Consider the following 26155-nt stretch of genomic DNA (forward strand, 5'->3'; position numbering starts at 1 on the left):
ATACAAGCACAAAGGCAAATCTGAGTGGAAGGCTTTATTTCAAGGAGGATGGAAAGCAATTTTCAATACAGCACAATGAAAACATATTTCCTCCAGGAAAAGAAAAGTAATCACTATCTAGAAAATAGCTCGCACCAAGTCACAGCCCAGAGAGGATTGCTCTCAGCGAGCACCGGGCTGGGCAGACGGCCTGACTGGGGAGGCTGGGGGTGAGATGAAGCGGGGGCTGCGGTGCCCGTGGGGCAACGCTCCACGGCCCTGCTGGGTCTCCACCATGCCCTTGGCACCGCCCGCAGAGCCAGGCTGCCCTGCGGCCACGCCACAAGCCAACTGGGCTAGGATTTCCAAAGCCAGCCATGCAAAAAAAGGCTAACAAACACACTTTTTCCTCCCCTCCCTTCCTTCTGGAACAGACGCACAATAAAAACCTCTGCTCTGCAAGAGCTCCCCAGGGCTGGAGCATGGCAGTGCCTCAGTTTCCCCAACAGGAGTGAGCTTTCCCAGCAGAGCCCTGACATACGCTGCCCTCTGCCTCCTCCCTCTGCTCTCCCTGCTCAAGCAACGAGAGGAATGAATCGCACCCCGGGTGGGGAGAGCAGCGGCACCGCAACACGTCCTCCTCTCCGCTACCCGTGAACCAACCCCCCCCCCCCCCCCCCCCGTGTTTGTGTTGTACTTCCCATGGAACAAGAGACTTGTTACCATGCGGAGGGCGACAGCGGAGCGATTAGTGAAATTTGTTACCCGCATGCTCTGAACAAAATTAAATTAAAAGTGCTGCTTTGCTGTCAAGATAAGGGCCAAGCCGGAGAGATAATTTTTCACTCTCAAACACTCAATTACTCGCGGAGGCTGCATCAGATACAATCAAAAATAAATAAATAAATAAAGAGGCCCACGCTGCCGCTGGGAACAGATGTAAAAGCCGTTATCTCCAGCACAGTCTGGGGATGTTAAAGAGCCTGAGGCGGCCACAGCACCAGGACTGCTTTAGTTACAGACCCCTCTGCTCCCCAGCCCGTGCTTTGCAGCTGGCTCCCCGTGGCGGCCCCTTTCCCCAAAAGCTGCTGGAGCAGCCCAAACTCAGCTCCCCTGCAGGAATGGCATCAAACTGTGAAGGAAAGCAGTGCAGGGGCGGCTATTTGCTGATGCAAAATAAGCCATCGTGAAAAAGCACTACCTTTGTTTGCTCTCTGGAAAAGTGGCGTTCACAACAGAGCTTTGGTAGCCAAGAAAGAATGTGGAGTCAGCATCCCGCACCTGTCCTGTGGGATGGGGGGACAGGGGGTGCACCCCAGCACTCTGCGAGGTAAGGACGTATATCACAATGCTACCCAGAGGTGTGGGGGTGTCTGGGTCACAGGGGTTGTCCCCTCTTGGGTGTTCTTATCCGACCTTGCAGGCGGCAGCACAGTTCTGCACACCGTGAAGCAGCCGAGTAGGTGCGAGCCACCGGGTCTTCCCCGCCTGTCTGTGCTGGCAGGAGGGCTGCGCTCCCTTCCCCCTGGAAAAGCAGGCAGCAAAGCTGCAGGAGCTGGGGCACGGCCAGCCCTGGGAGAAGACACACTAAGCGCAGCCCAACACCAGGAGGCACAGGACAGGCCGATTGTTCCCTCTTGCCAGTGTAAGCAACGAAAAACGACATGTTTGCATTATCACCTTTTCTTTCCCATTTGATCCCTGACGGTGTCCCTGATGTGCGAGGGCTGCAGGTGGTCCAGCGGCCGCTGCAGCTCAGAGCAGGGACACAGCTTGCCGAGGGCCCCAGCGGTGGCACGGTGACACAGTGACACGCTGCCCACACCGCTGTTCGTCCCTGGTGGGGCTGAGGGTGCCGTGCGTGCGGAGAGACTTACCCAAATTTTATTCTGACTTTTGTTTAGTTCCCCATGAAATAAATATCTGCTGCCTCCGGAGACAGGAGAGGATCAAAGTGAAACTTCCTCACATGTAACAGCCCCTGAATAACTAATATCCCCTTACAAAAGGCCTTGTTTTATACACCAAATACAGAGGCAGATCAAAGCTCGTCTTCTCATTTCTCTAACAGCTCTCAGAAAACTTTGCAAGCCATCAAGGCACAAAAAGCACGCAGACGTGGTTGACACCAATCCAAGACGCATAACGGGACTCTGCTAATTTGTGCTAATATCCCAGGGCACTGAGCGCTATGGAATGATCTGAGCGCCTCGCTCGTGGAGACCTAACCCAAGGGCACGCCACACCACGTCCTGCCATCCCTGGGGTACAGAGCGGGTCTCCTGGGGTAGAAGCAGGTTACTGGGACGGGAGAAGGTGACAGGTACGGGAAGGCAGAACCCAGATGAAAGAGGTGCCTGGAAGTAGGGAAGGAGCTTTCTCTCCTCCTCTTTCAAAAGACTTCAGGGAGTGTCAAAGCAATTAAACAGCCGACAGTGGTGGAGGAGAACCAGGAGGCAGAGAACGACTGCTAGCGGTGTCAATGGGAACACAAGCTGACGGGAGCGTACGACAGGACAGGACAGCGCGTTACATGAGCAACGAGAGACAAGTGGCAGAAAAAACCTGATGGTCTGGGGAAGCGTAAGGGTAAGGAATGGGTTAGGGATCTAAGGTTCAGGGGTTAGGGTTCTTAGGGTTTCGAGAGAAAGCGCAGAGTCCCGTTGCACGTGGGGTTGTGTAAATGTTCCTAAAGGGAGTTAAGGTCTACCCAAAGGCTTCCGCTGGGAGCAAGATAAGGTGGGAGAAATTGGCAACGTATGTATTTTGTTAGGGTCATAACTAAAGTTCAGGATGCGGATGTTAGGGTTTGGAGAGAAAGAAGGCGCAGAGTCCTGGTGTGTGTGGGGTTGCGCAAAGGCTCCCCAAGGGAGTTCAGGTGTACTCAAGGGCGTCCATTGGGAGCATTTTTTGATGGGAGAAAGTGGCACCGTACGTGTTTTCTAGGGTCCAAATTAGGGTTCAGCTCAGTGTTCCAGTTAGGGTTACGTTTCAGATCGTCTGGAAAGAGAGAAGGCACAGAGTCCTGTTGCGTGTGGGGTTGCGTTAGGGTTAGAGTTAGGTTCAGGTTTAGGATTAGGGTTTGGCTTAGGGTTAGGGTTTAGGGGTTAGGGTTAAGGATAGGTTTTGGGTTAGGGTTAGGGGTTGGCTTAGTGTTAGGGTTTAGGGGTTAGATCCACCATAAGGATTAGGGTTAGCTTTACAGTTAGGGTTATGTTTAGGGTTGTTTTGAAAGAGAGAAGGCGCAGAGTCCTGGTGTGTGTGGGGTTGCGTAAAGGCTCCCCAGGGGAGTTCAGGTGTACTCAAGGGCTTCCGTCGGGAGCACTTTTTGATGGGAGAAAGTGGCGCCGTACGTGTTTTTTAGGGTCCTAATTAGGGTTCGGCTTAGTGTTCCAGTTAGCGTTACATTTAGGGTTGTTTGGAAAGAGGGAAGGCACGGAATCCTGTTGTGTACGCGGTTTCATTAGGGTTAAAGTTAGGTTGAGGTTCAGGGTTAAGGTTTGAGTTAGGGGTAGGTTTAGTGTTTAGGGGTTAGGCTTAGGGTTAGGGTTAGAGTGAGGGTTAGGTTTAGGGTTAGGTTTAGGGCTAGGAATAGCGTTAAATTCGCTATTAGGGTTAGGGTAAGGGTTAGGGTTGCGGTTAGGTTTATGATTAGGGTTAGGGTTAGGTTGGGGGTTAGGATTAGGGTGGGGGTTTGGGTTAGGGTTAGGTTTAGGGTTAACTTTCGGGTTAGGGTTAGCATGAGGGTTAGGGTTGGGGTTTACCTTAGGGTTAGGGTTAGGGTTAGGGTTAGGTTTAGGGTTAGGGTGGGGGCTAGGGTTAAAGTTAGGGTTAGTTTTATGGTTAGGGTTAACTTGGCTATTAGGGTTAGGGGAAGGGTTAGGGTTAGGTTTATGATTATGCTTAGGGTTAGGGTTAGGGTTAATTCTGCCATTAGGTTTAGGGTTAAGATTAGGGTTACGGGTATGTTACGGTTAGTGTTAGGGTCAGGTTTAGGGTTTGGGTTTGGGTTACAATTACTTTTAGGGTTAGGGTTAGGGCCTTTGGGTTAGTATTAGGCTTAGGGGTAGTTTAGGGTTAGGGTTAGCGTTAGGTTTAGGGTTAGTGTTAGGGTTAGGTTTAGGGTTAGAGTTAGGGTTAGGGTTAGGTTTATTATTAGGGTTAGGGTTAGGGTGGGAGGTTAGGTTTAGGGTTAGCGTTAGGCTTACTTTTTGGGTTAGGCTGAGGATAAGGGTTAGGGTTAGCGTTACGGTTTAGCTTAGCGTTAGTTGTAGGGTTTGGGTTAGGTTTAGGGTTAGGGTTAGGGTTAGTTTAGGGTAGGGTCAGGGTTGGGGTTAGGGTTCGGGCTCGGGTTCAGGTTAGGGTTAGGGCAAGGGATAGGTTATGGTAAGGGTTAGAATTAGGGATAGGGTCCGGGTTAGGGTTAAGGTTAGCTTTAGTGTTAGGATTAGGGTTAACTCTGCCATTAGGTTTAGGATTAGGGTTAGGGCCTTTGGGTTAGTGTTAGCCTTAGGGGTAGGTTAGGGGTAGGGGTAGGGGTAGGGGTAGGGGTAGGGGAGGGGTTAGGTTTAGGGTTAGCTTTTGTTTTAGGGTTAGGGTTTAGCTTAGGGTTAGGGTTAGGCTTAGGGTTATGCTTAGGGTTAGGGTGGGGGTTAGGGTTTATTGGTTAGGGTTAGGTCTATCGTTAGGGTTATTGTTAGGGTTAACTTCGCTATTAGGGTTAGGGGAAGAGTTAGGGTTAGGGTTAGGTTTATGATTAGGGTTAGGGTTAGGGTCAGGTTAGGGTTAGGGTTAGGGTTAGGGCAAGGGTTAGGGTTACGGTTAGGGTTAGCGTTAGGGTTAGGTTTAGGGTTAGGGTTTGGGTTAGGGTTAGCTCCGCCGTTAGGTTTAGGCTTAGGTTAGTGTTAGGGTTTGGATTAGGGTTAGGCTTAGGTTTAGGGTGAGGGTTAGGGTTAGATATAGGGTTCCCTCTGCCATGAGGTTTAGTGTCAGGGTTAGGTTAGGTTTATGCATAAGGTTACGTTTAGCAATAGGGATCTTTGGAAAGAGAGAAGGCACAGAGTCGTGTTGTGTTTGGGGTTGCGTTAGGTTTAGGGTTTGGTTTAGAATTAGCATTAGTTTTAGGGTTAGGGTTTGTGTTAGGGTTAAGGTTAGGTTTTAGGGGTTAGTATTAGGGATAGTGTTAGGGTTACGGTTAGGGTTTGGGTTCAGGTTAGGGTGGGGGTTAGGGTTGGGGTTCGGTTAGGGTTAGGGTTATATTCAGGGTTAGGGTTAGGATTAGCTCCGCCATTAGGGTTAGGGTTAGTGTTAGAGTTAGGTTTAGGTTTAGGTTAGCTCCGCAGTTAGTGTTCGGGTTATGGTTAGGTTAAGGTTAGGGTAAGTGTTAGGGTTGGGGTTCGGGTTTGGGGTACATTTAAGGTTGTTTGGAATGAGAGAAGGTGCAGTCTCCAGTTGTGTGTGGGGTTGCGTGAAGGCTCCCCAAGGGAGTTCAGAGGTACACAAAGGCTTCCGTTGGGAGCAATTTTTGATGGGAGAAAGTGGCGCCATACGTGTTTTTTAGGGTCCTAATTAAGGTTAGGTTTAGGGTTTTCTTTGGGGTTGTTTGAAAGGAGAAAAAGCACAGTGTCCTCTTGTTTGTGGGGTTGCGTAAAGGCTCCCAAAGGGGGTTTGGGAGTTTGTCTGCCCAACAGGCAGACAATGGCTGAAGGTCCACAGGAAGTCCTCTTTTGCTTTCTCACACTTCCCCCTACTAACTTCTCTGGGGAGTTTCTAAAAGCAGGTGGACATTGGTGTAGTGGATCCTACAGCCCTTAAAGCTGGGAAGACACATGCTGCAGCATACTGGGGGCTGCAGACAAGCAGTGTTCCTAGCTCTGCTGCTGGCCTCACCAGCGTTACTCCTCCGTGCATTCCCATACTGAAAACCAGATGTCAATGTCTGCTGCTGCTGAGATAACAGAGCAGCCAGACCGATCACAGTACAGCGAGCTTGCCCTCGCTCAGTATTTACCTGTGGGAACATCCTGCTAATTTACCTTGTCAAGCACACCCATGGGCCTCATGAAACCTGCAGCCTTTCTTCTATAGCAGAAAAATAAAGCCTACAACCACTTAACCAGCCTGCTTTGACACAGCACAAAGTCAAAGTGAACCCACACAACACCTAAGTGGAAACTTCCCATCACATCAGCTGGGATCAATGACTCGACGGCATCAGTAATTATGCTCAATCCTGAAAAACCTAGGCTGAGGAGAGGAGTCACGAGGAATTTCTCTCCTCGTACCTGATGACTATCTCACGGCACCAGCAATGACAACAACCATTGCAGAATCAATATGGGAACATCATTGTAAGAATTAACTGTATCTGACGATGCGTCTTTCTCTATTAGAATTATGATCTTGTCCAATTATGGATCTTTGCTGAACTTGTAATTATGAGTTTGGTACTGTGGCTTCCTACTAAGCTATTGCTTTCCTTCCACAAGGGATAGAGAAGTCAATGAAAGGATAATGGAAAATTCCTTTCAAGGATGCTGCAATGGCAAAATTTACCTAAACGGGAGGGAAAATACATTAGGGACTTTATGCAAGACAATTCCCTTGTCTACCCATTACTGAACACAAACAAAGTTGTTTTATGCAGCATCACTCAAGCCCTAACAAAGACCTAAAAACCAGCTCTGCCTCCTGAGCTCCCCTCAAAGCCGGTCATCAAAGCTTCCCAGGTGAACAACTCCTTTTTCAAAGAAAAATAAATGTATTCTTCCCATTTATCTGTTCCTTTATATTTGCATACAAGAAGCATAAACGAACAACCCAAAGCCAACGTTCATGTCAGGAAGAATATCTTTGTACTGGGTATACACAGTGCAAGCATGTTTCAAGGCACTGGCAGAGCACTTGACCTAATGGGGATGGTATAAGGGCACCAGGAAAGCAAAGCTTTGTTTGTTTTCCTTCAAACACAATTTTCTGTTCCTTGCTTGGGCACCACCTCCCGCTTGCCAGCAAAACAAAAACCAAACCCCAACCTCAGCAACTTTTCCAAAGCACCCATGGAGTTGCCCACGGCCCAGGAGTTCAAAGTAACTCATTGAAAAAACAACTGTTAGTTTGCCACACAACCAATTTCTTCCTTGTTTTCTAAAACAGGCATCAAAAAATCTTTTCACTCTTAATCCATCTATACTAATACTGCAACAAGTAACTTAAGTCTTGATTTCTCTCCCTGCTTTTCATCACAAGCTCCTTTTAAACTCCGTGGGAATTTCTCATGCTTCTAAAACATGCTGGGGGAAAAAAATAAAACCAACATTCCTTGCATTTCAGCAGGAACGAATGCCATACGCCACGCACATGTGTGTTTATTGCAGTGTGCAATCATCAAGCTGATCATAGGTGTTGAGGTAATTTCACATTCAAATTAAACACATTGTGAACATTTATCTGAATGCCTAATCACTGAAACAAATGGAGCTGCATTTGCGGCGCTGGGCGCAAGCACCTACCTAGCTCGCTGCTCTCTGCCGACGCCTGGCTTACTATGGAAAACAAACGGAGGGAGCAGACCCCCTGCGCAATTATTAAATTGCTTCCCAACAGAGTTATTTCCCAACAGCAATTTTGCAAACGCAGCAGCAGCAAGGCTTGCACTGTCCTCCTCCAAAAAGACTGGGAACTGGACAAAATGCTTTGGTATTGTGTCACCACAGGAAACACGGACACTCGTTTCAAACTACAGCCAGTAGCTCCATATCTCAGCTTTTCTAACTCACAAAACTCTGGTCTACAGATCCTTTCCCTGGCCCTCATTTTGGATTCGTTCCTTTTAACTGCCTCTGTGTTGGGAGGGAGCACGGGAATTCCCTATCGGGCAGGTGCTGCACAGGAAGTCCCAGGCAGAAGAGCAGTACCCAAAAAAAACGCTGCCCCTGAGCCACCCCGGCGCTGGCCTGGTAGTGGGATGTGGGAAAGGGGCTCAGGAGCCACTGCTTGGGCTGCTGAAATATTTAACGTAACCGACGCCAGAAACAATCAGAGAAACTAAGCACCCCAACAACACCGCTGGGAAACGTTACTGATAGATCCTGATAGATCCTGCACCCTGCTGCATCGCGGACATGGCGCATCTTGGGATATCCTCACCAATACAGACTGCTCTCACGGTCCTCACCCACAGTCGTGTGGCAACAGACGGCATCGCCCAAAGGTACAGCCACGGTGCTCAACTATTTTTTCTCTCTTACACCCATTCACGTCATGGGTGGCTATTTCGTTCTTACCTTTGCTTCGCCTCCTGCTCCGGTACTGCTCGGTGTAGAAGGTGAGCTGGGTTTCATCGTCTGCCTCCGAGCCCGAGTTCCCTTTGGCGCGTCCAAACCCGATCCCACCTGCAAGCAGCAGAGCAGAAAAGATCAGCGCTGTCAGCTGGGGCGTGCAGCAGTGGAAGCAGCGAGCACCCCCGCACGGCTGGTGCCTTTGGCCAGCTGCCACCGCTCCCCGCACCGGGGCTCTGCTTGGGGTCACCAGAAGCAGCTGGGCACCGCGGCCACTTGGGATTTTGCTGGTACCCTCATCAGGACCCCATCGCAGCGTAAGCACTGGTGCTTCTTGCATGTATTTTTACAAAGAAAACCTCTGCTGTCCCCAAAGACACCCACGCGGTGAAGCACGGTGACTTCTCAGGTGCTTGTTTCAAAGAAAAAGCAGCAGAGAGAAGAGAGAGGATGAATACAGCGCTCAGGAGCATTAACGGTGCCTTCAGGGCCCCCACCACGGAGTGGGGGTCTGTTCCCCCTCCCCGCTGCATCAGCTCACCCAACAGCCACAGGACAGCCAGCAGCACACATCCTTACGCTGCCTACCAGGCTCCAACACCATAAATATCTGGCACAAGCTCCACAACGCGCTGGGCTGGCTCTCAAGCATCGAGGTCCACCTGCTGAGGGACCTGGGGACGCTGAGGGACCCCCCCGCCTCCCTGGGCCAGTGCCCAGCTGCGAGGGAGGAACGGGCATCTGACAATCAGCACAAGCTGACTGGCAGAAAGCCTGCAATCCTAACGAAGTTTTGAGCAAAGAGGTCGCTGGGGGTTGACAGTGGCCCTTTAAACTGCCATTAAAATATTTTAGTGTTTTTTAAAAATCCTTTATTCTAGGCAGAAGCACAATTTCTTGGCAGGAGAACAGAAAATGAAAGTGCTGCCTTCTGCCCTGTGAAATTCTTCATCGCCAGGGTGATAGGTGGGCAGGCAGAGCCCCGGGGGCAGCCCGGAGCTCCCGCACAGGGGGACGTGCTCCTACCCCTCCGTGTCCTGACCCCACGCAGCACCCTCAGGGCAGCTGGGGAAGGAAGGGAAGCAGCCCCAGCAGCTCCTTTCCTCCTGCAAGCAGCCGGGAGGACTCAGCGCTTGCACGTAGGTCTGGGGACTTCACAGCCTCAGCGCAAGCCACACCTGTCCCTCCTCAGACCTCCTCATCACAGCAAAGATCCCACTTCAGGACGCAGAGACTGAGGTTCTGAGGGGCAAGGCTGCGTGGTAAAAGCAATACGGCATATTCTCATCAGGGGGAAAATCTGACCCAGGTCCACGGGCTGCAGCCCTGCCAAGCATCCCCTCTGCAGCCCCACTGGGACCCAGCGGTGCCCAGGGGCAGGGGACAGACGCTGACCACAGGTTTTTCCCCTGGATGAAAGGAGAGGGATGCAGACAGGCACAGGAGCAGCTCTCGGATGCCTGGAGCCGGGCAGTGCCCACCGTGAGAAGCACCGAGGTGAAGCAAGAAGCCCAGCGGCCAGTGAAGGGCTGGGCGATGATCCCCGCCGCCGTAAACGCTGCCGGGTGTTTGCTGTTTTACTGCCACGTGTGACGAAGGGCCCTAAAGCGTAGCCATTAATTACCTGGTGTTACCTGGGTATTTTCATTAGGGTTCTAAAAAGACAGCAAGCAGCAGGAATGTGCTAATGCAGCAGAGAGCAGCGATCAGGGCTGATGCCACTGGCTGCGGGGCTGGGACCCCCGTCACAGCTGTGCCCCCCTGGCCACCAAACCCAGGACCTCGGTGTCCCCCCCACCCCACCGCCCCAGCTGCTGGTGCCTGCCGCAAACGCCAGGGCCAGCAGGGAGCAGCAAATACTGCTGGGGCAGCAGGAACGGCTACAGCAGGGGTGCAGCTGCAAAACCAGCAACCCGAGCAAAACCCCTCAGGGAAAGCCGAGGAAGGGAAGGGGGTCGGGTTCTGCTTGGCCCGGCCCCGCTCTAACACCAACAAGGGCTGCCAGCCCGCATCCCAGCCCCTGCAGCTGCCCTGCGTTTGTTTGCCGGCTGCGTCGCCGTGATGGATGGCTCTGACACGTTAAATTACTCAGGCTGGATGTCTTCGGTGGGCTGGTGACAGCAATATTGCATTTTCTTATTACCCAGAACCATGCAGGATGTCGAAGTACGAGAGGTGGGGACCCGTGCCAGCCCACAGCAGACACGTCTCCGCCGACCCAACGTGCGGTGCCCGGGGAGGAATCACAGCACTGGGGCAGGGAAGCGGCTGCAGGGAAGTGCTTTCATCCATCCCAGCTGCTGGGGACACCGGAATTCATTTTGGCCGTGGTTTTCTGGGTTCTGGAGCACGCAGGATGGAGCAGTGCCGTTCGTGACCAGTTCCACCACGGGTCTGATTTCACACTTGGACGGCCCCAGGGTTTTGCAGAAGCCTCCCCCGGAATGGCTGCGGGTCGGGGGCTGCTGCCAGCACGTGGAGCTGGGCCGGGATGCTCGGGGCCCAGAGCACCGGCGCTGCTGCCATCTGCCTGCGGCCGCTGGGAGGAAAATGCCCAGCGAGGGAAAAGAGATCCTGATCACCGCAACCGATCCCAACGCAGAGCAAGGCGCTCAGCGGGGAGAGTCCCTTCGACATGGGAGCAACAACCGCGAGGCGCCTGGGACCAGCAACGCAGCGGCCAGGCTGTGCTAGCGCCCCACGGGCTGCCTGGGCTCCCCGCGGCGCAGCACTGCACAGGAGCTTTTCAGGAAATAAGACCTGACGCCGCGCTCAGCTCCCAAAAAACATACCGAAAAAAAGAGTCCGCAATATTTTGACACCCATTTTAGAGGTTTACACCTCCAAAGCACAGCAAACTGCTCTGAAAGGACTCACAGAGCCCCGCTGCTGATTTCCCCCGAGGCTCGCACCCAGCGGCACACCCGCAGCACCCGCTGCGCCGTCCCTTCCCACCCGCACCTGAGGATGAAACCGGACCAGAAGGACGGCACTGGGAAAGCACCCGAACGCCCACGTCCCCGCGGCTGGGCCCGGCCCCGCGGCGACAGGCAGATGTCTCAATGAAGGTGCTCTCCTCGCTAATCCTGTTTGCAGATTTACAAGCTCTTTAATCCCCTCCAACAGATCCCGGCTCAGCCCCGCGCTGGGGCAGGGGGCGCGCTGCTGTTTCTGACTCAGACGTTCATTTAGACGGAGCGAGGCAAGGATCCAACGCAAACACATCCCGCGGACACATAATTAAAGAGCCTGGCGTTAATGAGTACGCCTTACAGCCCAGCCGGGGTTGCAGAGCCCCTGTAATTTGGGCGCCTGGGGTGTCCGAGTGCACGTGCACAGATCCCAGGGCTCCAGGTGCGCTGCAAAGCGGCCCCAGCACTGCTCCCCCAGGCTGCTCGGGGGGGTGGCAGAGCCACCAGCACCCCCACAGCCCCTCCACGGGTGACGGGACATAAAGCAGCCAGGAGGGTGCAGATTTTTTGGAATTTTTCTTTTAAGAGGTTCAGCTGCCGAGCAAAAACTAAGGAAGCAAAACGCAGGAGCTGCAGGCTCTGTCCTCCCGAAAGCCTTTTTGCTGGCCAGATCCACGTGTGTTTTTTTAAATGCATGTTTCTGGCATTAAAAAAAAAAAACAAAAAAACATAAAACAAAATAAAAGCAAACGTGAAATTTTAAATCCCTTCCCCGAAGTCAGGAGGTGACGGAGCTTCCCACAGACACGACCGGTGATACAGAGCAGATCACAGCTGAGTTAAAATAACGAAATAACAACCGGGAGCTCTTCGGGCAGCTCCCGTCGGAGGCTCTCACAACCACGGCTCTGCCTGACGATGCAAAAGGGTTTCCCACATCCCTCCCCTCCAAAAAGGGGGCCAAGCCCTGACCCCGCAGCTTTCGCTGCCCACGACCTCCCTGCAGGATGGCAGCAGCTGCCCGTGCCACAAGCTGGAGCCACACAACTAGGTAGGTGGGCAGTTTCAGGTGAATTTATTTACCCCCCAAAAGCACACCATGAATCTGAAAAGCTGCCTACGCAAACGTGCCCGGAGAAAGGTAAATTAGAAGTGGAGAGGGGAAAAAAAGCAGACAAACATTTTCTTTCGAAACGTGGACAATCAGTGCAAAAATGACAGAGGAAGGAGCCTTTACGAAAACGACGCACTCTGCTCAGTTTGTCATTGCAGCAGGCGTGTGCACACACACACACGCACACACACACAGCACAGTTCCCAGTTAATTACAATTCTTCCTTCTCATCGATCTTCACTGTCCCTTCGCTAGACCACGCCACGCTCCTGCAGCAGGATGTGTCCAGCGCCACCCCAGGACGTGCGCAGCTCCCTCCCAGGCCTTCCAGCGCAGCAGCGCTCGCGCAGCCCACGGGGGCACCTCGGGGTCCACCTTCAGCAAGGAGCAGCCGAGGGGAGCTGGACGCTTTGACCCGGATGAAGCAAATGCCCTGGTGGAACCCCAGAAACCTCTCCAGCAAAACAAACAGCTCCACGGGATGGGGGGCAAAGGAAAGGAATCGCAAACGCAGCGGGGATGGGACAGCCTGCCCCAGCCCAGCCCTGCCTGCGTAACTTTTGGTAAGTTATGGCACGGGGGAGACCTCTAAAATGTATTGAGACACAGCCCTGACCAACACTAAATCAGGTCTTGGGCCCAACAACCTGTTAATCGCTTATTTATTTTAAAAGGGGAAAGCACCACGGAGCTTTCCCATTGACCAAGGACGGTGAGATGCGCTGCGCACAGAGGACAGGACACCCTGGCCACCAGCCCCACCACGACGTTGCACTTCGGGGTACTTTTTACCAACACTATGATGATTTTTACAAATACAGCAAATAAAGCAAATGATTTTCTTTTTTTTACCAATACAAAATGTGACAGCGGCCAGGGTGCTTTTAAGTGCCTACCCCAGGAGAGGGCACCAGACCCCGCTCGGAGCCCCGGCCTCACCCAGCGCACCCCGGCTGGCTGCGCAGCCCGACCCTTGTCCTGCTGCTCCCCTGGGGACAGCCCAGCCCCTGGGGACACCAGGCTGGGGAACGTGCGGGGACAGGCGTGAGGCAGCACGGCTGGTCTCCCCGCCTTGGAAAAGTGGAGGGAGGTGAGGCCCAAGACAACGAGGCTGCTCCAATTAGCGCCGTAATTAATGGGCATCCTGATAACAGGGGGCTGGGCTGGAAGAGTAGTTTCATTTTTTTCCCCTCCATCTGATTTTAGAAAGCCCTCCTTCTCACCTCCGAGGGATGCTGGCGGTGTGCATCACGCGCTACATCCACACGAGACCGGCAGAGCCACCACTGCTCCCGGCAGAACACCGAACCCGAGGAGCTCAGCGCAGCTCCCAAGCCAAGGCCAACACCAACAGCTCTGTTCTACCGCGGGACTAAAGGATGTGCAAAGAAACCCAACGCCCCCACGAGATCGACTTCCCAGCTCGGGGACCAGCCCTGGACCCCAAAGACCAGGGTGACCGGCTCCTGAATGTGGCCCCACACAGCACGGAGCCCGTCCTGACCCACCCCAGAGCTCGGTGAAGTCCCACTTCTGCACCTGCACCCCGGTTATCCCCGCTCCCTGTATTATTTACAACCCCTAAATATGCCCCACTCAATAAAAGTGTTTGGGGAGAAAGTTTGTATGAAAAAGGCATTACACACACACAAAAAAAAAGATACATGGTACTGTAAATAGAGAGGGGGTTTGTGCTTTTTTTTTTTGGTTTTTGGTTTGCTTTTTAAAGAGCAAATCTTGATAAAATACGGCCCTTCCCAGAGCTGTTAGAAACACTTAGTGCGGCACCAGATTTAATGACAGGCAATAGGCAGCAGTTTAAATGCACTTAGAGGGGGGAAGCGAAGCAAGGCAGAGCTTATCCGAGCTGTGTTTGTGTTGGGCTGGGGTGTCGGGTTGTTTGTTTTCCACTGCGGTTCTATTCCTCCCTTCTTTCCGTGAGGCACTCGGAGCCTTTTTGGAGCCCTTCTACAAAGGAGGAAATCCTTTTGCTGAGAGCAGTTCCTGCAGAGAGAGCACTCCAACTGTAGGACTCTGATGAGGTTAAGCATTAATTAAATCGAACCGCGAGGAAATAATTACACACACGCATCCGTCAGGCCAACTTGTCACTACCCAGTAACAAAGTTGGATGCAAACTCCATCAGCAGAACTGTCATGTGGCTGTTAGGGGGAAATAAATGCATCCCAAACGGACAATTTCATTTAGAGAGAGGGAAAAAAAAAATGGATTGCAAAGGATTAATGAGGCGAAGGGTTTGTGTTTGCAGTTGGATGTAAAATGCAAACATCCTAAGTTGTGATATCATCGTTTAACCTTCATCTTCATGTGCGGGAGCGCTCCAACCGCTCGCCCGCCGGAGGGACGATTAACGCCGGCTGTAAAACCCAAATTTCCAAACGGGAGGGGAGCGGAGGCGGCGTGGAAACATCGCTCCCGACCCCGCAGCAGCGCCCGGCCTCGCTTCATGTGCAGACAGAAATGGAAGCGGTAGGGAAGGGGATGGGGCCGCTGGGAGCTCTTTGCTGGAGTTGCCGGAGCTGCCTTGGTTCTCAGGGCTCTTCTGGCGATTTCTGATGATTAAGCCTTTGAAATTTTGTCAGGGAGGACTCCCATAAATCTCCCCCTAACGTGTACGGGGCCTGTTACGCCCTAGAGCTCCCCACCATGTCCGAGGGTGCACACAACCACCAGCGTGAGCACTTCAGGGAGGAGCAGAGCCCCACGCAGCCACCAGCCCAGAAAGCTCGGGGTGCAGGCACCCTGCTCACCTCCCAGCCCCAGTCTCCCCCTCCTCCAGCCCAAGAACCCGCTGCTGAAAGGGGCCCCCCGGCACACCGCATGCCCAGAGCCCCCGAGGGGACAGACGCCTGTGAGAGAGCAAAGCACAGCAAGGGGCAGGGCAGGCAGATCTGGGGCCAGGCAGCTGGGCGCGCTCTGCCCCCAAGGGGTCCCCGCTCCCTGCTGGATGCACAGACAGCCGCAGCAAAGCCCCAAGGCAAAAAAAATCCCTTTTACAGCATGGGTCTGGCCAAACATGCTCCTGGGGACCTTCCAGGGGCGTGCAAGAGACCTCCTCCTGCCTGGGAGATCTTCCCGAGGACACCCAGAAGATCTCAGCCTGCCCTGGGGCACCCTCGGGCAGGTGCCGAGGGTTCGCTGGGAGGCAGCGAGCACCAGCAGGGAGCTGGGGGAGACGTCTCCCCAGGGACGGGGGGCTCAGCACCTCGGCTGGGGGCTGGCTGCAGCAGTGCCCGTCGTGTGTCCTCCCAGCTCAGTGAGGATTAATCGATGTGCCTCACTAATGACCAAAAAGCCTCTTGCCTACATGTGCTTTAAAGGGAAATAAAATAATAATAATAAATAATTTTTTAAAAAAATCAGGGTAATTTCAGCAGACAGTCACTGTGGACCCTAAAACATATCCCCCCCCCGCATATGCTAAAATTCAGATATACGGATTTGAATAACTACTAGAAAACAAACCAAATAATTTAAACCAGTTAAAGAGTCAGAACATTTTCTTCACACTAAGTGAATAATTTATGGGCAGAGCTGAAAAAAAAAAAAAAAAGCTCTCTCCAGGCCTGTATTGCAGGAAAATGTATCCAGAATAAAAGATCACATTTCAGACTCATAAATAAATGAAAAACAAAACCAAGAGTAAACAGAAAGCGAAGTATTTCCTCCCTAGCTCCCCGCAGCGTGCTGGCCAGCCGTGGCCAGGCACCCTCCTGCCCAGCCGTGGGGCCAAATCCTGCCCCGGGGCTGTGCCAGCCCACCTTCTCCTTTCGCTCCAGCCGGGTTGCTAAAGCTACACCAAGCCCAGCACCCCAGCGCGCTTTGCAGTGCCCTAAAATGCTGCTCCCGCCCTCTGCGTGACCCCTAAAATCAGTGCAAAATAACCAAAATACTCCGAGCACTGCCAGAGCGCGGCGAGGAGAGGTCCCAGGGATGCAAGCTACATCCAAAATGAGCCTCCCTCAGCCATTTCTCCAAACTGAAGCCTTGCCACGGAATGGCATTTCACTCCCCCACCGCCTGGGCTAGGCAGGGCGGCTGGGCAGGGAGCAGCCTCACGCCCGACCCAGACACATCCCTGGGGAGGACGCGGGGTGGCACCGCGCCCACCCACCTCCGCCAGGCCACGCGGAGGATGCTGCGGGGGGTTCCCCTCCTCACCCCCCCGCCGAGGAGCTCCGGGGCTCCCCTTGCTCCCTCGTGCCTTTACCCCCGGGCCAAGCCACCTGGACGCGGCACATCCCCAGCAGCAGCCTACCTCGGGGCCGGCTCCGGCGTTTGCGTCTCCCCACGGAGGTGCTGCGCAGCGCGGGCTGGAGCTGGCCGATCTCGATGGGCGTGTTGGTGCGGAAGCTCTCCTTGAACTTCTGCATCAGGGACTCCACCGTCTCCTGCGTCACCTCGGGAGCTGCAACACCGGCAAAGGGACCGCCGTTAGAAGGTGCCCGAGCGCCCGCAGCCCCACCAGCACTGCCCCTTTCCTCAGGGAGCCAGAGCCCCTCGCGTCAGCATGGGACACGGCCGGCCTGCCAGGTCACCCGCAGGAACCCAGAGAGCACCTCCCAACCCTTCCCAAAAACACAGAAACAAGCAAAGGATGAGTTTACAGAAATAACTTTTTTTTTTCATGCCGCTTTACAGCTCTTTTGATCATTCCTTGCCCCTTCCTGCACTCGGAAGCCCTACCCCAAGGGTTTAAAGCAGGCAGGGACCCCACCGGCACCACACGGACCTCGGGCTTAGCAGCTTTTGGGTTCTCCATTTACACTGCTCAAGCCCGGAAAAGACTTTGCTTCGAGGCACCACGGCAGGCCACAGCTTGCTGATATTTATGCAGCTGCCCTTGCTGTTCTCACCCCCCCAGCACCCAGAAATACCTTTAAGAAAAACAAAAGCCCCAAAAAAAGCAGAATTGCCCTACCAAACCTGCCACAGCAGGTAGAAGCAATGAAAACACTTGCAAACGGCAAAGATGAAATTCAGGATCAAAAGGTCTGCCCTTCGGAAGGCCACAGAGGTCGCCCGGGTTTAACAAACAGCTCCGCCTCTGTCACCTCCCCGAACAAACCCGTTAGCAGGACACCACCTCTGGCTCCGTCCCCATCGCAAGGGTCCTGGGGCCTCAGATCGGCTCAAGAAGCTCGCCCTGCCCGCAGCGCTCCCGTGGGGGGCCGGTGCAGACCACCCACGTCCTGCCCACCTGGGGATCAGCCCCGGCATTTCGGGGCTCCCCAGCTGACGCCCGGACCCGCCGCAGCCCCTGGGCCCGTGGCCCCGGCAGAGCTGTGCGGGACCAGGAGGGGCTCGGGGTGCGCGGCTGCCCCGTGCCGCGGCCTCCGATCCCCTGAGCAGCACGTGGGGTGCCCGTGGTAGTGCGCAGTGAGGAGGCGGTCGGGCAGGACAGGGCATTTGTAACCCTAGGCAAGGATTTGGCTTTCAGAAGGAGACAGAGAAGGCTCCAAAAGCGGCCATGCAGAGCCCCGAGCACAGCACCCAGCAGGCAGAGCATCCTCCTCCCCGCACTGCCAAGGAGGACAGCGGGAGGCAGGGAGCAGAGGAGGCCAAAGCGTGCCAGCTCCAGGCGAGGGCTTCCAACCTCGCAGCGCCTCCGCACAGACAGCAGGCACCAGGACTCGCTGCCCTGTGAGCATGGGAGGTGGGAACCATTTCAGGAAAGCTCCAGAGAGACGGTGGCCTCAGGGAGCAGCCACACTGCACCTTCCCATCATCTGACATCAGGGTGCCCCAGGCACCACACCTCAGAGCCCCCCAAAGCCCCCTGAGAGGAGAGCCTTCAAACCTGGGATTTACAGCAAACACCGCGGGACCCTGCGGTGTTGGATCCCCCTTCGGACATCACCCTGGGGGAACTGAAGAGCAGGGAAAGGTCCCAGAAGAGCACCTCGCGCCATCCTGCGCTATTCCCGACAGCACGCATCCCAGCACGAGGACGGATGCTGCGGGAGCGGCGGCCGGCAGCAGGCACGTCCCAGCCCCCGGCGCGGTGCCTGCAGGATGCCCACGTCCGTGACCTCCTCCAGCAGCTGCGTGGCGGCGCCTCCCCGCCAGCAGCTGGCAACTCCTGTGGACCTCGGGGCTGCGCAGCGCAGCACACGTGCCGGCGGAGCAGGGATCGCACGACCCGCGCGGCTGAGGATTATTTACTGAAAGGAGGCCAGGAGAGCACCGAGGGAGGAGGAGGTGGAGATGTGCTTGCAGCTCACGAGGAACCACGGCGAGGTCGCAGCTCCTGCACGTCCCCCGTTTGGCTGAGAGGAGCAACGAGGCACGTGGTGACCGTACCCCTCCTGGCCACTGTGCTCTGCACGTCCGCCCACAGCCATCCAGAGGCATCCGCTCGTGTGCTCATCTGCGGGGGGAGCAGGGGAAGGGAGCAGGAGCTGCCTGCCCTGCCAGGAGCAGGGAAGAGGTGGTGTGGTCACGGGGAGATGGCCATGGCAGCCACCAGCTATTTGCAACGCTATGGATATTCAGTCTAACTCCAGGAACGAGAGAGAAAACCCAAAGGGCTGACCACTCAGCCCGCGTGCACTGGCACATCCGTGGCCTTTCTACCCCTGAGCTCTGGGGTCTGGAGCAATGCAGAAAAATACGAAAAACCGTGTGCCAACGTGATCTCAGCAAAAGGAATTTGATCTGGCCGGGGGGGCAGACCCAGAAGAAAACCCTCACTGACAAGTGAAAGGTAGCTTGGCTTAAAGCGGCACAGCACCGGGGGTCAAGGATTAAGGGAGGACCCTTCACACACTGCCAGCCACGACAAAAAGAGAGAGAAGACAACAACAGCCATCAACGTCAGCATGCACCACACTGCTCGAGGCTGGCAGGACCCTACTGAGCCTGGGGGTGCCCACCACAGCAGACCCAGGCCCCCACACACTGCAGCCTGGCCTTCCCCCCGCTGACATGCACACACTGCCAAGGGTGGACGGAGACCTCACAGCCACACGTGCTTGGCTTTTACGCCTCCCGGGGGGGGGTTATCACTAGAGAAGGACGAGACTGTTACTACCGAGGGGTGGTGAACAGCTCCTGCCAAAGCAATACTCCAGCTCTGCCCTGCACGGCCCGGGTGGGATGCTCGCGCTGAACGCGGGGCTGCCCGCTCCCCTCCCCATCACCAGCTCCTCCTTGCAGCCCAGCGGGACGCGGCTTCGGACGCACCAGGACCACCCTCTCACCCAGCAGAGCCCGCCAGCTTGCCTGCTCTCCTGCCCCCAGTTCCCAAGGGAAAGGAGATGGATTCATCGGGACAATGATGTAGCTCACACCTCGTCACCGCTTCGGGAGTTTTCAAAGCCCCGCAGGGGTGGTGAGATCCGCCCCAGGGCCTGGCACAGCACCGCTATCTCTGTCTCATCGCGTCCCAACAATGCCTCTGGCAGCACAACGCCAGCCCAGCACCCAGCTGAAGCAGAGGAAACGCGAGGTTCCTCAGCCTCCGCAATATGCTTCCACCTCCACCAGCGAGCCAAGGACACAGCTGAAGGTCGCGGTACCTTTGTAAAGCACATCACACGTTGCACACCTCCCTCCTGTCCACCCCCATACGCTATTCTGAAAGCGATTTGTTCTCCTTATGGCTCCCCTATTCGTTTGCACATCTCCCACAAAACAATTCAGCTCAATAGCCTTTCTTTCTTTCTTTTTGCTGGCGCAAATTGCAGTAGGGAAAATATGTTCTTTGGCTTAAAAATTACAAAACCCAAAAAGTCATCAGCAGAACAGTGTGAGCGGTGTTTGGGTAAAAATACCTTGCAGCCAAGATGGGAAGCAGCAGCGTTTGTTCCAGCCTTCGTGGGACTCCCACTGGAGCGAGGAGAGCTGTGTCTTCCCCTGGTGCACGGGCTCCGGGGGTCGTTTTGGGGAGAGAGACTAAAACCAGCCCCTTACCCTCCACGGCCAGAGAGGGTTCTCCAGAACACGATCCCAGGCTGCGACCAACGTGACCACCCACACCATGTACTCAAGGGATGTGCTGGTTCCTGGTGCCTCCACCGTCCCAGGGTGTTCTCAAAGGTCCAGGACAAGGAACCACAAAACCCCTTTGAACGCACAGCTGTGTTCGCAGCCAGCAGAGGCTGGGCAGCAGGGATGGAGCCACCGGTGGTGGAAGACCCCAGAGACCTTGGAAACAAGCCCTCAGCCTTGCTTTTGGGATGTTTTAATGTCTGCACATGGCCTCAGTGGATGCTCGCTGGAGAACTGCCCTCAGCCTAAGCTCCTGCACCCCCAGAGACCCCGGGTACACTCAGTGCGTATGGTGGGGAAGGAGAAGGATAGGCAGCTTCTCCAAAGCAGGCTCAACACCTTGGTGAGTGGCTGGAGAGCTGCACAGCCCCACAGCCCAGCCCGCAGCACGTTCAGGCAGAGCGGCGAGGCTCAAGGATCCAGAAGGGAACAGCTTTCCTCAGTGTCCCAGTCTTTGGTGCTTGGCCTAGAAGTTCAGGTCCCCGGAGCCACGAGCATCCCTTTTCATTCCCACACAACACCTGCAGCCTCGCAGCTGCGGGGAGAAGGCTGGGGAGGCAATGCCTGCGCGTACCAGAGCCTCCCACGCTAGATATTGAGTAAAAAGTATTTAAAAATACATGGGTTTCTAAGCACCTGATTTTCACATTGCTCTCTTCGATTTCTGAGTGTCAAAGGGTCACACGTTGATTCCTCGCCATTACCAGTGGTCAAAATGCTCCCAGTTTTGGAGGGAAGGTAGCACCGAGAAGCCTGCCGGGCAGCTCGAGCACTGCTCAGCTGAACACGCCGCTGCGCCGGGATCGAAATGCTTCACGAGAACACGCCAAACTAAATTAAGGACTAACTGGAAAAGTTTGGGTGCAATTAGAAGTCAAGGCTGGTGGGGTTTTTAGCTCCTCATTTACTTTGACTTTCGCATTCCTTTATGCTGGCCCCGTGACCACGTGCACGATGCAGCCTCCGCACCTCAGAGGCCAGCTCCTCTCTGAGACCAGCTCCTTCCCTCCTACCGACTGCTTCCAGCATTTTTTGATTAACTCACCTTCTGTAGGCGCAGAGGAGGGTGCTCTCCTGTGAACCACTGGTGCTGGCTCCGCCAGCCTCACGTACCACGGCAGCCGTAATGCACATCAGGTACATTCACCAGTTTAACACCGGTATAATCGTTCCCTCTGAATCAACCCCGACTTTCCATAAGCTTATTTTGATGTTACTGGAGGAGCATTTTGGAGATTTCTATTTTACAAAGTATTTTAAGAAATTGACTTTCCCATCCTATTTGGGATGAGCACGAATTTCACAATGCTGGAAGTTTTCCACGCGGTGGAAGCCCTGTTTCCTCACCAGCTCTAAATAATGGGTGTTTGTTGTTTTCCGAAGCATGAAATAAGCAACGGTGTTTGTTCTAAAACTGGGATGTGGACTGATTTTCAACAGTGCCACCCTAAAGGTACTAAGCTCCGGAAAGCAGAGAGCTTTACTAGCATAAAATCAGATAATTATGACAAAGCCTACGCGATAAAGGTAGGAGAGATCTGTACAACCACTTTACACTTTCTGGGAAGAAAGCACAGCTGGACAGCAATGTCCTGCAACTGAGTACACCAAAGACAGAAGAAACATTAAAAACTACCAGTCCTGCTCTTTTGCCAGCCACCACACACCTCCGCCACCTCCTGCCTTGAGCAAGAGCCTCTGTCCCCATCGGTCCCCTGCTTTCCACCAGCCCGTGCCACGTGCGGCCACACCAAGTTCAAGCAATACGAGGAGAGTGCTGGCTGCATTACACGGCCAGCTCAGCATCTGTATAAATAAAACATATTTGATAGATATAATATCCAAAAATGTTATATATATATACAATATTTATATAAACACGTATTTATGTTTATATATGTGTCTGCACATATTTATCAATTTTATGTATATATACAAATTATATATGTACCTCTGTGTGTGTGTCTAAATCAAAACAAAGCACAAATAACCACGTCTATAGCAGGGCACCGAGCACCTCCTGCAAAGCATACATCTCCAGGCCACCCCTGCGATGGCAGAGCGAGGCTCTCAACCTCTTTGGGAAGCTCTTTCACTCACAGGGGTTTGCAGATTGAGCAGCACAGGGCTATGGGAACCCCGAGAGCATTTGGGAAACAGGCTCGTATTCCATCTCAGCTTCTTCTTTCTTTTCCCTCCCTTCCCTTTTTGCTGGGCTTTAAAATAGCAGATGTATACATTTCTTTACGTAGGCATTAATATACATTAATAGACTATTTTATATGTTAATAAATCTCTCGCTACAAAAATAGATTTTTATACGTAAAAAGCTGATTGGAATTGCAAATTGGAGGGGGGGATGGGGCAGCAGCAGAAGTTAGAAGTTTCACTCGCTATGTCTTCTTTGAGGGAAACCGAACAAATGCACCTTCCTCCTTCTCATATTCATCAGATGACGGCTTCCCTACCCCACTCCCCACCGCCCTCGGCTCTGGGCTCGGAGCCAGCACCGTCCTTATCTGGCACGAGGCAGGAAGAAGCCCCGATACCATCGCAGGTTTTCAGTAGTTTGACAAATCTGAAAAGTCTCCGCTGGCTTTTAACACGGCTCGGGGAAGGGGGGCACCGGGAGAGGCGTGCGGCACAGCAGCCCTGGGCGGTCTGTGGGATGTTTAAGCCTACGCTGGGTGTTAGCAGAGGGATGTGGGACCCTCCGGGGGCTGTCCCCATCCCTGCGGCTGACGGAGCCACAGTGGCTGCGATCCCTCTGAGGTCCCCCAGGGGGGACAGGTCCGGAGGGTGCCACGCACCCCACAGCCCTCTGAGGGCACACGAAGGGGGTCTGGCTTGGATTCAGCAGTTACCCCATAGAGAGCTGTGACCCCTATGGACATCTGGAGGTTTGTCTCAGCGTTCTTCTTTCTTCAGAAGGGCAAAACCTGGAGGAGCTGGGAGGCGGCTGTGATGCACAGGAGAGTAGAAGTGGCCAGGGGCTGCTTCCCCCTGGCTGCAGCCCCCCTGCCCCCAGCTCCCCCCTGCCCCCAGCTCCAGCTCTGCCAGGGGCCGGATTCCCACCGCCGCACGGAGCAGCCCCGGCCGCCCCTTCTGCAGGGGCCAGCCCAGAGATGCTCCTCCGGGCACCCCGCAGCGCTCAAAGCCGGCCGGGGTCACTCAGAGGTGCTGCAGAATCCGGGCCACAGAGGATGACTTTGAAAATGCCTTGATGGTAAGAAAAAATTCAAAACTTTGCTTCCTGAGTAGCAAAGAAAGTCAAGCCTCCAGTGTAAACCCATCTGAGACAGAGCTGGTTGTGCCGCTAGCATCACTATTTCCTTTAAAAGTCCTACAAGCAACATAGTCTAAAGCTCAGGCAGGCCAACGTGGCCACTGACAAGTCCCTCACCGTGCCCAAAGCCCCGTGGCACTCTGCTGGTGCTGCCCAAGCGTGCAGAGCACGGGGGGTTCTGCACCCCGGGAGCTCTGCAGGGAGGGAAGACGTCCTTCGGGGGTCACGCCAAGAGGCACCGCACGCAACCACCTGCACACCGTCGGCTGTCCTCGGGCACAAGCTCAGCTAAAGCACCCGCGCTAAAGAAGTTCTGGGAGAGCCCTCGCGTTTAATCGCTTTCCTTCTTGCTTTTAGCCCACCGCAAAGAGCCAGAGCCCGGTTTTTTTCATGCTGATGCAGAGACATTTGGCTGGCATGGTCTGCTTTGGATCAGAGCAGCTTGGCTCAACCCAGGCAGCCGGAGCACAGAGAGATCACAAAGCAAAGCCTGGGAAGGGAAGAGGGTTAATCCGGATCAATAAAAGCCAGCTCTTCGTTTCTCCCCTCTTTTTGCTCCCGTGCAATGCTTTGCCATTTCTCCCACCAGCACAGAGATGGAGCAGATACCTGCAGGAGCAAACCCCTGCAGGAGCAAACCCCTGCAGCCTCTGTCCTTGCTCCGGGCGGCTGAGCAGCCCCTCGGGGTGGCGAGCACCCAGCCCGCGGCAGCGCCCGCCCCGCGCCCCGACCCGTCCTCATCCTCTCTCCAGTCACGGCGCTCAATCACTTCCCAGCTAATTGCCTCCACTCATGTGTGCAAACTAACCGTTTACTGGAAAATGCCACGGAATGTTAATTTCATTTGGAATTGGGTAATTGCAAAGCACTTCCACTTTTTTTTTTATGATATGAAATGAATAAGCATTGTATTAATAGCGCCGTTCCCAGCGCCGACCACAGCCGCGGCCCCACCGACAGCAGCTGGGAGTCATTTGTCACCCCTCACCTTCCCCGCGGTGCTTCCTTCCACCTCTCCCTTCCCCTCGCCACGCTCCTGGCTTCCCATTTTGGTAATTAAGATAATGTGGTATAATTACAAACACATTGCTAAAGATCAAACGCCCGTGAGCCGCAGCCCGACAGCCCAGCTCTGCGCTGGGAGCGCCCTGCCAAGCCGCCGGGTCCCGGCCCTCCCGGGCCGCCCCTGCCCTCCCCAGGGACTGTTCCACCCTAGGAAATCCTCAGCTCTTCCTAGGGGGCAGCCGCGTTTGTGGCACAGCCCTCCCCTGACATCGACGACGCGTTTATCCCCTTCACCCATTTCTCCTCCCGATGGGAACCGCGGCAAGGAAAAGCCCCTGGCAGGGGGATGCTGCCCCCCCAAGCCCGCCCCTCTCCCTCCGCCCCGGCACCGAGAAGATCCAGGCCACCGGAGACTCTGCTTCCCCGCCCCTCCACTCCCACCTTTTATTTTATGAGACACCATAACTTTTTAGCTTACGCAGCAAGCGGAGAGCAGAGAAGCCGGGCAGACCCTCGGCAGCAGCTAACACTCCTCAAGTTATAAAATAATTGAAAAGTTAAATAAAAACACTCTGGAGGAAGCTTCCCCATTCGGTGCTAATGGGCGCACGAAGCAGCCCAGCCTAATGTTGCGTGGCGGGGAGGAGAGCCGCCGGCTCCGAGCAGCGCTGACCTCCAGCCTCCCTCCTCCCACGTTCCCCAAATCAGAGCAAAGCCGCCCCGGGGAGCACCACCGCGAGTCCACCGAGGGCAGGAGGAAGGCCCATCCCCGGGTGGCCGAGGAAGCCCAGCTGGAGGACGAAGCTGGACGTGGCAGCACCTGCTCGCCTCAAAGCCCAGGCTACGGGAAGTAAAAACCCTCCCGGACCACAGGCACCAGGCTGAGCCCAGCAGGATCCCGCTGCAGGCAGGCGAAGGCGTAGCGCAGGCTGTAACTCACCGGGGCCTTCAGCCGGCGGTGATTTGAAGCCCTTGTTAACCGGCTCCCTCTCCCGCCGGCCCCGCAGGTAGGTCGCTGCCGCGTGATGGATGGGGCCGCGAGGTGCCGGCAGAGCCCAGGTCCGCAGAGGAGCCCGGCCCCGATCCATCTTCCTCAGGGGCAGGCTGCCAAAGTGAAGGGGCAGGGCGGCGGGGCCAGGTACGACACGACCCGAAGGAAGAGGGCACGCCAACAGAGCCAGGGGCTGGCGCTGCAGCTGGCCTCCCTGCTCCCCCCCCTAATAGAAGTCCATTGCTGGGTGACCCTCGCCATGCCAAGCAGCTCGGCTCCGCTGCCTGCTGAACACCAGGGTGACAAAGCACCGAGTGCCACGTGCCCAGCACCCGGGGCTGAGCAATCCCCATGCTCCCAGGCAGGTGACACGAACCACGCGACGCAGCCCGGGGGCTGCCCAAGGCTCACCAGCACCTATTTGCTCCCATCAGAAATGGGAACGTTGCACATCTCTCTCCCTCCTTGCAGCCTCCACGCTCCCCTTCCACATTCATTGAATTCAGGAGCCAAAGGCAGGTTTTTTCCATGCCGACTCCGTGTTGTGGATGGGAGGACAACCCTGAGGACGGCGC

The 26155-nt window shown here is 54.9% G+C and overlaps 1 protein-coding gene across 8 annotated transcripts in view; it reads right to left on the reverse strand.

The window, feature by feature from the left end:
• ASTN2 (astrotactin 2) overlaps positions 1-26155 on the reverse strand; it is a 340991-nt gene that overhangs the window by 216502 nt on the left and 98334 nt on the right. For all 8 annotated transcript variants that reach the window (XM_083807091.1, XM_083807088.1, XM_083807089.1 and 5 more), the window contains exons 4-5: positions 16565-16714; positions 8265-8372 (exon numbers count right to left, since the gene is read on the reverse strand). In XM_083807091.1, coding sequence (XP_083663217.1) covers positions 8265-8372; positions 16565-16714 — 258 coding nt within the window. The remainder of the gene's footprint in view (positions 1-8264; positions 8373-16564; positions 16715-26155) is intronic.

Source organism: Anser anser (genome assembly GCF_964211835.1).
Source record: "Anser anser genome assembly, chromosome: 21".
NCBI classification, from domain to species: domain Eukaryota; kingdom Metazoa; phylum Chordata; class Aves; order Anseriformes; family Anatidae; genus Anser; species Anser anser.